General features: G+C 42.8%; 1 protein-coding gene across 1 annotated transcript in view; it reads left to right on the forward strand.

The window, feature by feature from the left end:
• Nucleotides 1–14,759, forward strand: part of ENTHD1 (ENTH domain containing 1) — a 390,944-nt gene that overhangs the window by 205,604 nt on the left and 170,581 nt on the right. The window contains exon 2 of the mRNA XM_069652811.1: nucleotides 12,579–12,966. Within this exon, the coding sequence (XP_069508912.1) occupies nucleotides 12,579–12,966 (388 nt within the window). The remainder of the gene's footprint in view (nucleotides 1–12,578; nucleotides 12,967–14,759) is intronic.

Raw genomic sequence — 14,759 nt, forward strand, 5'->3', positions numbered from 1 at the left:
TGAAAACCACTAATTTCAGTTTGTTCGCCATCACGAAACTGATGCAGGTAAAGAATATGTGCTTGAGAAACTACGGGTGAACACTTGCAAACACGGTAGCGTATCTATGCTCTTTTTAATTGCTGGGTGATTTACTCCTGAAGAATGTTCGACATTTATGTTTTCAAGAACTAAAACATTTTAAGATGAGAACTTGTGAATTAATTTACAAGGTAAAAAAACGATTATGAGCACTAAGCTCTTGTATACTTTCTGGTTCTTCTTTATCACGAATCACAAGACAACCATTCTATGAAACCAACGTACATTGTTTGTATGAATTGTTGCCCAGGCCACCTTTGTGGGAACTGTAAATGACAGAACTAGAGATTAGAACCTAGCGTTTGTGTATTAATCATGTGTGTGATTTTCTTGTTTGAATTATGTTATTGACGATTACATTGCTTTTAATAATGCTGAGGGATTTAGTTGTATAATCTCTTCAGTGTTCTAACCCGTTAGAGCTGTCCCTCTCTCGTGATTGTTAATAATTAATCTACCCGGAAATAGATAGAGACCGCACACAGATATTTGCTGTATGAGTGCACCCCGGGGTTCCTCCCTAATATCTTGAAACTCTCATAATACCCATGAGGGAATGAAGCATGTAGTATCGATGTAGGATTTTTATGACTGTGAACTCTGATTCGCTTCCCTTAAAAATATTCCATGTTCTAGGCTATTGTATCTCACTTTCCACTGACCTTTTAAATCTACTTGTGAAGCTCATTTCACAGTGTAGGTGGAGCTCCAGTTGTCTGAAAAACGGTCTAGGGATGCGTTGGATGGTAGAGTGATATAGAAAGATGCATTTTTCATGTTTCTTTCTTTTACTTAAAGTTTAATGCATAGAGGTTTTGCCACACAATCAACACATTATCGCCAGTCACATCCTTAGGAGTCATTTTGACAGATCTGTAGTACTTAGCATTATATGACTTCATAAACATCTGCAGGACATCTGTTTATTAGTATATATTGCAACTACTAAAATAACACCATAATGTGCTTTTTAATGTTCTATTAAAACACTCTACTATAGATGCCTTGACCTCTGTATGTGTAACTATATGCTGAATGTAAAACTGCTTTAGCAATGCTCTCAATGACTTGTTCAGAAACTCTTTACCAGCATCCGTCTGCAGTTTTACATGTGTACAGCCTTTCATTTAAAAGCATTAGCCAAGTATGTGCCCATGTTATCTTTCAGAATCCCTGCAGAAGCGTACTTGGATAAGAGGTCTATGTCCGTTAATATATATTGGCTGCCATTGTTGTGTTTTATAAACATATGCAAATCAGTTAAAGCAGCTTGCCATTGCAAGTCTTTATAACCAGTTATCACTGCTCTTCTAGGAGAATGCTTTATAGCTGGCTTATGTAGAGTGTAAAAGTCTTCCCCCTATAACCAATCTATCACATTCTCTCTTTTGATCTTTTCATTCACCGCTTCTGCGTCTTTAAAAAGGGGTTCAACAACCCCAGGGTTACCCACACATCTTTCATGATAGTAACAGTTTCTCTGCCATTTTCGTCTCCCAATAATAAACAACACAAGAGATGTTTCATACATAAATACCTTTATTTTTATTACATGTTTAACAGATGTTTAGTTGAATTCATGAAGGAATCAGGGTTACATGTAGTGTCAAATGTTGTGTTGTGCTTTTCACAATTTTATAAAATCTTTCACACCTCTTGAAAGCTTGACTACATAATACGCTAGTTACGTTCAACAGATTGTAACATTAATGCTTGTGCAATGAATGTTCTTTAATACAGAAGTAAGACTGGTGTAATTGATCAGATCCACTTCTAGATCAACGTATCCACTTCTAGATCAACGTACGGGCGAAACATCAAAGAATGTATCCCATTTTTATATATGGACCAATAACACTGCATGACAGAGTGGATACTCCCGTTGCATATACCCTGCTGTTGTCAACAGTTTTCAAATTTAGGACATTTCTGGTTTCACTAGAGGCATTTTTTCTTTAATCAGATGACAAAGGAATTTGAACAAGCAGTTACTGTTCAGCTTTTCAACTTTAGGGGCGCTGTGTGTGCTTTTAGTTCTCCTTTTTTCCTAGAAGTAAATATATACATGTCAGTCTGTGTCTGAAACATTGTATGTTAACTTTCAGCGGCGTAAAAACCTGTTTCGCTTCTTATTAGCAAAATTATATTTTATATTTTGTTCATATATGACTCTATCCACAAGTGTCTGAAGTTCATAGTGTGAGATCACCCACTAGTCCCCGGGGATCTGTCATTCAGGTGGCCAGGACACGGCCATCGCTTTTGGATGCAGTTCCGGGGGGTGGACCAGTGCGGAAGGATCACCTGGATGAGGGGTCTTCAGGGAGTGGTGAGACGCAGTATCCCTTTCCGTGTAGCACTTTTACCCCCATTTTACCAGGTAGGATATTTAGGAACTCAACCCCCATGCCCCTTTTATAACACAAACACTTTCTCACAGACAGCCTGCTATGAGAGAAAACGGATTAACACCTGAGCCGTATACCTGACGTGTCCCAGTGCAATGTTCAGACAAGGTCAGGCAATTATTGACCATCACACACACTTGACTTCCATTACACTTCCCCAGACAGATAAAAGGCGGAGCATGAGAGCACACTTTAAGCGAGGCAAAGCACACAAGGAAACAGCAGTTCCAAGATGGCAGTTTAACAAGAGGCGAAAGACGGCGAAACAGAAGGGGATCGCAAGGAGGGAAGTTCCCTTGACCTTTTCCACAAGGAAACTTTACTTTCACGAAGCGTTGAGAATAGAAAGCGTGAGGCCAGGAAACGAGGCTGAGTAATCCTGCAGGGTGTGTCGGAGGTACCCGGGGCCCTCCTGTGTCGATAATCAAGGCGGGGAGAATCGTCAGCTGCTGCGGTGCTGTCCTTGGGTCAAACAACAAAGCAGCGTCAGTGAAATCAACACAGCCAGTGAATTTGGGAGACCGATACAAGAACAGTCTGTGTTGAAGCCAAGGTTGCAAGCGACAACATTGTATGGCGAGTGCTGGGACGAACATTGTATGAAACGCATGTGATACCCAAGGTGAGTAAAGTTGAACTGCAGATGAGTGATTGAATTTTGAAACCAAGATATGATACCTTTGACAGAGTGGTCTGGCACTGCCGTTGGTGCTCAATCGAAGGTCTCTGTAAGGTATCCAGCTGAGAGTTAACAAAAACGAAAAAGTGGCAAAGGATTGTGAATCAAAGTGGTCCTGCGACGGGTCAAGCAAAATCCTGAGCACAATCGAAAGTCTTTGATGTTGATGCAGTAGAGAAGGTTCATGACAAAGTACATAAAGTGGGTCCGAGCCCCGCAGAGGGAGATCAATTGCAACCTTTGTGTCAAAGCGGATCTGAGCCCGGCGGAGTGGGATCCGGGTTGAACAGTGAATCACCCGAGAAATTGGATACGTGAAAATCCTGAGAACATTGTGTTAAAGTGTATCTGAGCCCGGCAGGGAGAGATATCTGTGTGAATAGTAAATCACCTAAGAAAATTGTGTATATGTGAAATACAAAAAAAGAAAGCAACTTTATTGTAAGTTTGCTGCATCAGGCCGTCTGAAAGGAGAGACTTTGAATGGCAAAGAGACTTTGGCACAGGAGACCATTTTGTTGACGTTCTGAACTGCACCCTCGTGCTAGAGAAGCCAGAGACTGTGTTAAGCTTGTGTGTGCCTTCTTGTCCCGTGCTAAAAACATGGGGAAGGGAAGCCAATGGCTTGAATATCCTCACTTATCATTTCGTGAACACTTTTTCTTTGCATAATATTGTTTCCCTCCCGATTTGTATTTAGAGGTAAGGATTGGCAATAGGTATATTAGTATAGGCCCTTTAATTTTGACAAGACACCACTAGGACTGCGTTATTATTATTTGATGGTTGTAGCTTGCTCCCATCTTTAGATTTAGGATTAGATATGTGTTTTTCAAACCCAATTGAAGTTCAATAAACACCCTTGAACTATGGCCCCTTGTGTCTGTTTTACTGTTGATACCATGCCTTCCTTACATCGTGGGTCCGTATCTCTATCAAAGTCATGTTAATAGGTTTAACTATAGTGGGGTGCACCTCTTTCCCCAGTAACTTGTAAACAGTGTCATAACCACGCTACCAGGATCTATCATATAACACATTTTTCTAATAGTTCCTGGCATGTAGGAGTCCTTGAACCATTTGTGAATATCTTTCTGCAGATCCTCATAACGATGACCACAACAATTGTTGTAATAATCATGTTTAAAAAAATATTTACCACTGCAGCAGTTGTGCCTTGATCAGTAACTTCCTCCAACAGTTGCATTTGCTCACCCCTCTTTAACTTTTAACAGATCCTCCACAAATTGACAATCCTAACACACTGCCCGACTTTGGATAAAAGCTTGTTCTCTATGGTTTGAAAAACATAGACATAAGAAGCTCACAGCTATCAGTGGTGAAACATATGGTTCTGTTGCATGGCTTTTTCAATATTTTGCTAAAGAAAAAATGCTACTAACCTTATAATTCAAAACAGGACCCTAGAAAAACACATTTATCAATGGGTTTATCAATATTTATATCTCCAGTAAGAACAACATTTTTATGGTCCATCGTTTCTGCATCCTCTGTGTCACCACCATCAAAGGTTTGTGCAAAGATTTCTTCTAGCTCTTCCATATACTCATGAATTTTGCTATCGTTCACATCCACTTTCACACCGTCCATGTGGACGGGGCAGGGCCATTTTAAACACTTTGGGGGCCCTAGGCACAGACACCTTTGGGGGGCCTCCTTCCATCAAGCCAAATGAATTAAGGTACCCAGAATATCTGGTTGTTCCCCCCTCATCGCAGTCACAACACATAGCTTGGCATGTTACGTCGCAGCGATTAAAATAGCCAATGGTACTCCCTTTCAGTCCTCTTACCCCCTTCATTCTTGCTGTAATAAGAATGATCAAGAAGTAGCATTTCAAGGCCAACATCAGCAGTCCACGACAAGGCTACTTCCATTCTAGCATAGGTACAGGCCAGTTTTCATCATTAGCAGTAACGAGGAAGATACACTAGCTATAGTATAAATTCAGGACACAGATCGTATGTAAAAGGCGCACATAATCCAGAATAGACAGACGACTCAGATTAGCTCCCTCACAGAATGCAAAAATGCGCAAGCATGGAGACCAACTGGAAGCAAGGAGAAAGATAAACCTACCATGGAATAGATAATGGATGAAGATTAGCTGCTACCAGGAAGGTACACGCATCCAGACAGATTGAGATTAGATGAGGGACATGGGGCCTCATTACGACCCAGGCGCTGGACCATGGTGCTATTAGCACCATGGTCCATGCCGGTCTCCGGCATGGTGGATGGCGGAATTACCGGCCGCATCACAAGGTTGGCGGGGGCGGTAATTCCCCATTCACCATTTGCCCTTCCCCATTCCCATTTTGCCCCTTAGGGCATAATGGGGATGGGGAAGGCGCTAAATACGGCACCGTAAATTACGGTTGCCGTAATTAGCTCCAAGGTCCCTTAGCGGGTTGGATTTTAACGCCTGCAAAAAGCAGGCGTTAAAGCCTCCAACCCGCTAAGGGACCTTGTAATCAGGCGCTAATGGTTTAACGGCGCCGACGCTCTTTACGGCACCGTTAAACCATTAGCGCCAGGGTCGTGATGAGGCCCATGTATTCAAGTAGGGTTGCCATTAGAGAGCAAAGAAAAAACTGGCTGTGATGTGCAATATATCAATGCTCACTATTATTATAGAGGAAGCAACACTGTAGGCAGTTAAACCATGTGTGAAGCTGTTATGAAGATCATACCGTGAAAACAAAATCACTCAGAAGGGTGACAATTGTGAATGGTTTAGGGACTACCAATTTTCACATATTAGGCAATGCAAGATTAAATGAGATGCTCAGGATTACGCATTGTAATTACTCTGCAATTTTATGCACTTTACCACTTGCATTTCTAGTACGTACCATGAACTGAAATAATCCCATTTGATAGATCTGATTTAGAAAGGAGACAAATCACATAACCTAACATGACCATTTTAAAAAACAACATTTTATAGAAGCTTATTTTGCAAAATGGGAATGATTCTAGCTTCATTGTCTCGATCATCAAGGGAAGTATATAGGTGCCAACATACTATTTGATGTGATCCTAAAATATGAAATCTGGGCTTCTCTTTTGTATTTCAATGCTTTAAATTGGCCCAAAACACAGGCTTGTGAAATTGCTATTCATAAACATACACAAAAACCTTTTGCGAGTACAAAAAAGCAAACAATTTTTTGTGCCAAATGAGCAGACTTTAAAATATGCTTGCCACAGGCCTGCAATATCTCATCCGCTCTCTTTTGTCTATTTTGCTGAAATGACCTAGATAAAAAGTCAGATCTGGTAACGAATGGGCTAAACAATACCCCCAGCATGTGAAAAGGCAACCTTTCCAAGGAAGACAGTACAGTAATGTCAGTGAAATAAGTTGATTTGTCCAGGATCACTGTGTCGTCTGTTAGGGAAGCCAGGATAAAAGCATGAACGCTTTGGTTCCAGTCTTGAATTTGCATACCTAATCACTTCTCGGACTAACACTTTATAGTCTTCATTTGCTGCCTAGGTTTTACAAGCCTCCATCTACAGAAACCAATTTATAGACCTTCACCATACTGATGCTATATTCGTTTTTTGTTTTTATAGCAACCACAGGTACAGTTACACTGCTGAAAATAGCACCTGTTGCACTACAAAACAAAGTACACATAGCTGCAGATTTATCAACTTCAAACATAGGAAAGGCTGAGTAGGCCTTGCTGGAATTCAGCATTATAATCTTGCATATGAACACAAATCTCTACAATTAGTGCTTAACACACTGAGCTATCTTCTGAACACAAACGGCACTCACATTTATCAGTATGCATTTCAACTTTGGCTATTGCACCTGATCAATATAATTCCCATGTAAAGGTGATATTGCTACAGGAGTTTTCGTCGTGAACACACAAACTATGTGTGGGACAGTGAACACAGAAAGCATTACAGGATGAATTGATCAGAGCAGTAAGTATTTCTTAGGACAGGCAATAGGTTCAGAGCCTCAGCAACACGCCATACAATATCTTGACGTGTGCTATTTAAGTTTTTTAAACAATGGTCACTAACTTCTTTAGAGTAGACACCTTTGTGGGCCCCCCCTCCAAAGTGGGGGCCCAGGGCACGTGCCCCTTTTGCCATCCCATAAAGACGTCACTGCGACTGGGGAATAGGTGCATGGCGCAAAAGCTCTAGTCCTGCTTTACTGATAGCCGCCTCTGTACCGTCATATCCCATATCTTGGTCCCAATAGCAAATTTCAAAGGCACTAGGTTAAATCAATCGATGATATTGTTTAACAACTTCTACCATGCTGTTGGTAGCATTATCTAAATCTACGGGGCACTTTGGTAGATAGCACACAGGCTCCACTTTTTTCTTTTGGGGTTTCTTTAATCTCTGTAAAATATGCTTCTGCAAAATCTTACTTGATTTGTTTTAAAGACACATGCGTGCATTAAAACTATATTGGACAAAGATACTTGATATACATTATGCGATTGATCCATTCAGCTAATCCGCCCCCTCTGCTTATCAGATTCCTCATCTTTGCCGGGCCAGGCTTGTTTCCCACCACAGCTGCTGATTGGCTGGTTGGCACACACCTTTGTGCCACCTACCACAGCCTTGGGGAGGAGGAAGGGGAGCGACCTTGATACCGGGGGCCTGAATGGCCTTCATAAAAGGGGTGTGGCTCGGCCTTGAAAACATCCTTAAAATAAATGACATTGAAGATGGGGCTGAACTAATGACATATATCCTTGAACTTTGCCCATGGTCAGACCAAAAAGGGGCTTCCCCACCTGTTACATTATGCAAACTATGTCCCTTTTTGGGTTTGATGAAAGGAATCCCTATATACTACTGTTATTATATGAAAAGGGCCATAATGCATCACTTCAAATTCCCTTTTAAAGTCTTTTGCACTATCAATACATTGGGTCAAAGGGATATGAAGGACCATTAGGCTGAAGAGCCCTATCCTGATTCTATGAAGGAGTCATCCTTGCATTTCACTTACTTTATTATTGCTATTATTTTTATTATTATTATTAGGGTATTTATTGAGCACAAACCTAGCTTCGGGAAGCAATGGAAGGCTTTACAATCAGAGGGGAAAGAACAAGGTTAGGGAGCAGAGAAACAAGGGAATTGGCATCTAACAACAGGGGAGGGAGAGCAATTGTCAACAATGGGTCCACAAGTAACTGAGGGAGGAAACAGTGGGGATCAGGTCACCTAATCTCAGGTATGGTGGGGAATGGATGGTGTATGGACTTAGGTGTTAGGGAGGAGCCATTCTTTGAAGAGGAGGGTATTGAGCTCCTTACTGAACTGTAAAAGCCAGAGGGTGAGTTGGATGTTGATGTGGAGGAGGTTCCAGAGTCTTGGGTCGTAGACAGAGAAGGCTTGTCTTCTCGTTTTTTCCTTCCTGCACCAGTGGAGTTTAAGTCTGCACATGTCATTAATTCTGGAGGATTGTAGGCTTTCGGAGATGTTGAGTTTCTCAGTGAGGTAGCTTGGGGACTTCAGGGTGACAGCCTTGTAGATAATGCAGCAGGATTTGAAGATGAAACAGGCTTGCAGCGGGTGTCAGTGCAGTTCGATGAGTGTCGGGGTGATGTGGTAGAATGTACAGAGTCCTTTGAAGAGTCGTACTGCAGCATGCATGACTCATCTCAGAGGAGCCAACAGCAGACCTCAAATTGTTTTCTGGGATGAAGGGCTTATTTTTCCACAGGAGAAAAACTGGTACCAAGCCGTTTGTACTTGCTATGTGCTGTTTGAAGGAGAGGTGTCTCTCGATGTCAAACCCAAGGGACGTGGTACAGGTGGCCGGCTGGTTTGTGATGCCCTCGGGTGCAAAGCAGAGAGCCAGGTCTGGATGGCCTGGTATTTGGTCTTGTTAGTCAGCAGTAGGTAAGCATTAGACATCCATAACGGGATCACTGAGAGGCAGGCCTTGAGCCTGTGGATGTCTTCGATGGAGGATATCTTTAAGTAGAACTGTGTGTCATCTGCATATTGGTGGATGCAGATGTTGTGTGGAGCAAGGAGGGTTCTAGGCGATGGCATACTAGATGTTTGCCTGCGTCTTTCATGTTAAAAAGTACAGTTGGGGCATAACCTTCATAGGTTTCTCATGAGCAACTGTTCCCCCCTTTGGGTGTGTAAGGGTCCCAAGAGGTTCCATGTAAAGATTGAAGATCAAATGATTTGTCTTCAGACCTTTTCAGACTTTTGGTGCCCCCATTTTATAAATATTGTGACAAATCTGGACTATTTGTCCCTTCTCGCTAGAGGTGAGTCACCCCCTTTGATGCTAGAGAGGTGAGCCCACTAAGCAAGACACCCTCCGCTAGGGATCTGGGCAAGTGGGACCTCACTGGAAGTGACTGCCCTCTTGTGGACAAGGACTCCCATTCTAATAAGGAACTTCTAGTCAAAAACACATGTTCTGCCTATATGGGTGTAGGAATGACTTTGTTACTTCCCATTACAACTTTAACCAACGACTTTATTGCACTCTATTGGCTTCAGGCAATGCTGAAAATCTTCTAAATACCATAATCAAAGAAGAGGGACACAATTTGTTTTGTTTTGATGACGTGCAAAAGAGCAGAGTGGACTGTGAATGTAGAAGCGACTCCTAGAGAGGGAGGAGAGTCATCCCAACGCAGAGGCGAGCCTCTGAGATGACGGCATGGAGGGGCAGAGCTACGCCAAACCACAGAGCCACCGGTGGCGTTGTAGAAGCGTGACCCACTAGCTGGAGGCGGCGTTCTGACAGAGCAAGAGGCTCAGGTCAGGCAAGAAATGGAGACAGAAAGAAACGGTCTTCCCTGATGGCACGACGACTGGAGAACAGTGGTGAGCCTAGTGCCTGGCAACCAACACCAAGACCAGAACAATTAGAGGAGCCCAGGTTCCTGAGCTCTACATGGCAAGTGCCTTTGCTGATAAGAAGAGTACCGAAAGGGAAGCGAACACTCCCAACGCGAGCGTGCCAGTGATGGCTACCAACTTTGTTTTCCAAGATTGCCGAAACTGACAAAGGTACGAAAGTGTGAGAAAAACAAAACGGGCACAGGACCCAGGTAAAACAGAGTTAAAGAGAGACAGACACTGTATATCAAGCCTGGAGAAGCCAAAACCAGCTGGCGAGCCTAATAGAACCGAAATTGACACACAACCTATGTTAAAAGGAGTGAAAGCGATATGTGTGCTTTATGTCAAGGCTGGGAAAAGCCGACCGACATATAAGGAACTGATAAAGTCAGACGGACATAGGTCCCACTTGGAACAAAGGAAAGGAGTTTGAACACTCTGCAATAAGGCTAGCCAAGCCAACTAGCTAACGGGAACCGTTAATACCTGAGCAGGGAAAAGCCCTATGTTTATTGATTCGACTGAGAACCAATAGCCCTGTCAAAGAATGACAGGACTTTGGGGAGTCCCAGTGCCACGAAGGTGGGATACATAGAAGTGTATTTAAAGTGATCCTGGAGGGAGTTGACAACTGACAAAAATCTGAGAAAAAGTAATACAAGAAGAACTCTCCTTTCTTTTCCAAAGGGGGACGAGAAAGCAATATAGAGGATATTTGTATTTTTATCCAACACTATAAGAAAACTGTGAACTGTGTCAATATATTCCAAAGGAACTTAGAGATTATGAACAAGTTGCCTGGACAAGGCAGAAGCCCATTCCAAGAATGTTGTGTAAGTCTCCCTTTTTCCTTTTAGTTAGATTTTTAAAAGTGTTAGGGCCAGTTAATTTGATTTGGACTCTGAACTCTTTATTTTTTACTTCGACGAGCACTGTTAGTTTCTGTTTTAGAAGGTAAGGAACTTCCCTCATAGCGATAGGGCCAGATAGGGATTTTCCTTTAATTTAAATAAACCACATTGAAAAATGACCCATTGTAATCCGAGTACTTCATCTGGTTCATCACAATATTCACGCCTGAAAGCTTAGATCTATAGCAGCCTCAATAGTTTTTCAGGAGCTTCTTTCAATACAACCCTGCAGGGATTGGCATTATCGGAAGAAAGCCTCTTTGGTTACTGTTCATGTTTTAAAAACGTTCCTGTGCGTATTTACTCGAAGGTGGAGCCCATTTTGGCTAAGCTTTCATGCTTTCTGCTACACCTCTGTACTTATTAACTGAGAATCTCCACATGCATCTAAATGAACGGGTTAATTGGTGTCAGAGTCATTAAAGAAAGGTTAATCACCATGATAACTACTTTACCTTTAGCACCTAATTACAGGCTTGTGGGACGTGGTAAGCTATCTGGTAACTACCACTGCCGGATATTTTATCGCACCAGCAAACTACGAGTTTCATTGCCGAAACTCATTTTTATGCCAGCTTTTGTGTGGAGGAAACATGGCCAAATGCGGAAATTACCACATACAGTAAATACCGGACCCAATAGAGTCCTATGGGACTCCAAACCAGTGAATAACAGAAAGGTCCGCAATACTTGTAATCATGTGGGCGTTTCCGGATAAGTAGTATTTACTGCATGCGGTAGCAATAAATCAGTTTGGTGGTATTGTCAGAGGTAATACTATAAAACTCATAATTCGACCCTTCAGTCACTTCAAACGTCCATAATTGCATTATCCCGGAAAAGCTATCATATGGTTGCAAATCTAAGCAGACAAAAGAGGGACTGAATGAAAAAGCTCTATCCACAATTTGTGGGGAGAAAACTAGGGTCTACAGAGTCACACACACTCAAGATTTTATTGTTTGAAGTACTAGGACTGCAATAACATGGGCATTTAATGTATATGACTAAAAGGGTTGAAAGAATAGGAATAAAGAAATCAACATGGTGTTTTTACATGCTTTGAGATCTTTCATGGAATTACATGTGACCAACCCACAATGAGACTACAATATAGTTGTGTACCTGTGATCAACTATACATCTTTCAAAGGATTACTTTAGTCTCATTTTGTTTTGCATTCAAAAAAGCTGACATATCTTTTGAGAGCAGTGCCTTTTGTGCATAGTTTCATCCAAACTGGTGCATTTTCCTCAAGGTTTGTGGGCTCCAAAAGTGAACACTGCTTTATTAGTGTATAAGTTCTGAGGTCTTCATCTGGCCTCTATAATACAAGGTTATGTCAGCCTGTAAAATATACATCTGCTGCACCATTACATGAAGGTGGTTTTCCTCTCTCCAAAACTAAATTGATAAACATCAGTAAATATGCAAATAATAGAATTGAAGGTGTACTTTGTCAGCATTTAGCAAATTTTAGGCAGGCTTCACAAAAGCAACCTTTTACCCATTTTTAGATATTGACTTTGAAAATTAGAGATATTACTGAATTAAGTGAAATGTTATTTGCTTTTTCTTAACTAACATGCAAATTTTCCCATTTGTTTACAGAAATATTATCTTGCAGAGAATAAATCCAGTGTCTTGTCCATGTCGTTCCGGAGAAGCATGAAGAACTTTGTCAACCAGTTCACCTTGCCAGTGGTGAAAGTCCGGGAGGCGACATCAAACGACCCCTGGGGCCCATCAGGCACTTTGATGTTGGAAATTGCAGACTTAACATATAATGCGACTGCCCTCTCTGAGATCATGGGCATCTTGTGGCAGAGGCTGAATGACCGGGGCAAAAACTGGCGCCACGTATACAAGTCGCTCACATTAGTGGAGTATCTCCTTAAAAATGGGTCTGAGAGGCTCATTCAACACTGCAGGGAAGGGCTCTTCAACTTTCAGAATTTGGAGGAATTCCGATATGTGGATGATTCTGGAAGAGAACAAGGTAAAGACATTCAAGCACTGGTAGATCAGTGGGCGAGAGCACGAGAGACAGTGTGTGTGTCTAGGTCATACATTTAGCAATAGTAGCCAGCCTGCCAATTGGTCTGAAATTTGGTAGGTTGGTCAGATCTAGATTGCCTTTTTTAAGGAGCAGGCTTATAAAGGCTAATTTAAGCTTTATTGGTATTTCACTGATTCTAAATGGTGTTTCCTATCAGCAGGACGAAATGGCTGGCAAGTTTTACTAAGACCCAAACTGCATTGGGATCTCTTGGGGGGTAACATAGGTTTACAATGCTCCTACAAAGTTACCATCTAGTCTGCATTCATGGAGTTCAAATGATTCATGAGCCAATTAGCTGGTCATCAGCAACTGTAGAGTTGCAAAGGCATGGCAGTTCCCTTTAAACACAAACCCTTCTCCAGCATTGGATCTTTCATGGATTCACATGCTTAGAATATTCCCCGTTGTCAGGCTGGCAACCCTCGGTACATTTATAAAGCCGTTTTCCATAGGAAAAATTTCGAAACTTCTGTGTCCTATGTATGTCGTTTTGGGCTGCTTACACATGCCCCAATAGGACGTAGCGGTATAAATGCCCCATCCCCGCGGCTCCCTTCAGATTTCAATCGTCTTCCAAAGTAGTGGGATCACCTCGCGTCATCTACTATTTTTGGCTAAGTTGTTTCGTCGTTTTTCCTAATGTCTGGAAAAGCTCTTTTTCGCCCGTGTGCTACATGCGGATTAAAGAAAGTGTATGAAGGAGATGGCCAAATGGACTGTATATATTGTCTCCACCCTCATCATTCAGCAGACAATTGTGACATCTGTAAGGGCTTCTCCCAGAAGACCCTTAAAGACCGGAGTCGGCGGCTGGTGGCTTGGTTAAACGACAGAGCGGGTGCGTACCCCCCTTCGGAGGTGGGCTCCACACATAGCTTGGCCTCCACAACTAAATCTTTAGGTGTGCCCCGCCGTTCAGCATCGGCTGAACCTCCGTGAAGAAGGCGCGTCAAATGGAGAAAGGCTCTTCGGACAAACATTCCATGAGAGAATCTTCGCTGAAAGCGAAAACCTCGTCGTCCTCCTCGTCTAAGAAGGAGAGGAAAGAACAATCAAGATCCTCCTCAGGTGATCATCATAGATCATCCTCGAGTCGAGATTCTGCAAAACACAGATCAAGTTCAAAAAAGGCGGGAATGCCTCAAGGATCTGCGCAGCTACCAGTGTCGTCGACGGGAGGGCGATCAACGACGCCCTCACTGCCAGTGACGCAGATCGTCTCTTCAGGTGTTCCGCCGCAGGTGGCGGTGACGACGACGGCAGTGCAGAATTTAACCTCGTCGACGGAGACTCCACAGGAGGCCTGGCGACCGGAGGTATACGACCCAGTTTTGCCGGAAACCTTGTTGCAGCAGGAGGCGGCCTTGTCCATATCCTCTGTGGATGACGAGCATGAGCAGGTGGCTGAACCTGCAGAACTTGAGTTGCAAGGGGTTAGCAGGCTGACTCTTTCGAGCAGGACAAGTATCCCGGTTACAACCCCGTTGCTTAACCCTCAAACTGTTTTATCTCTGGAAGTTCTATCTACATTGCAGAACTTGTTAAAGAAATTGGATGAGAAGTTACCTCAGGTGACAGCTCCGGCGAGACCAGACGTTGACGAGCCAGGTCCTTCCCATCGACCAACTCCGATAGTGTCGACGGCGGTGCCGGCCCGTGAAGGCCTTCCATGTGCACGCCCGGAGGAAGGAGAGCTGCCGGAATCTGAGTCAGAGAGTCCATATCGGATG

This window comes from Ambystoma mexicanum, chromosome 3q, assembly GCF_040938575.1.
Source record: "Ambystoma mexicanum isolate Mex_15411 chromosome 3q, UKY_AmexF1_1, whole genome shotgun sequence".
Lineage (NCBI taxonomy): Eukaryota > Metazoa > Chordata > Amphibia > Caudata > Ambystomatidae > Ambystoma > Ambystoma mexicanum.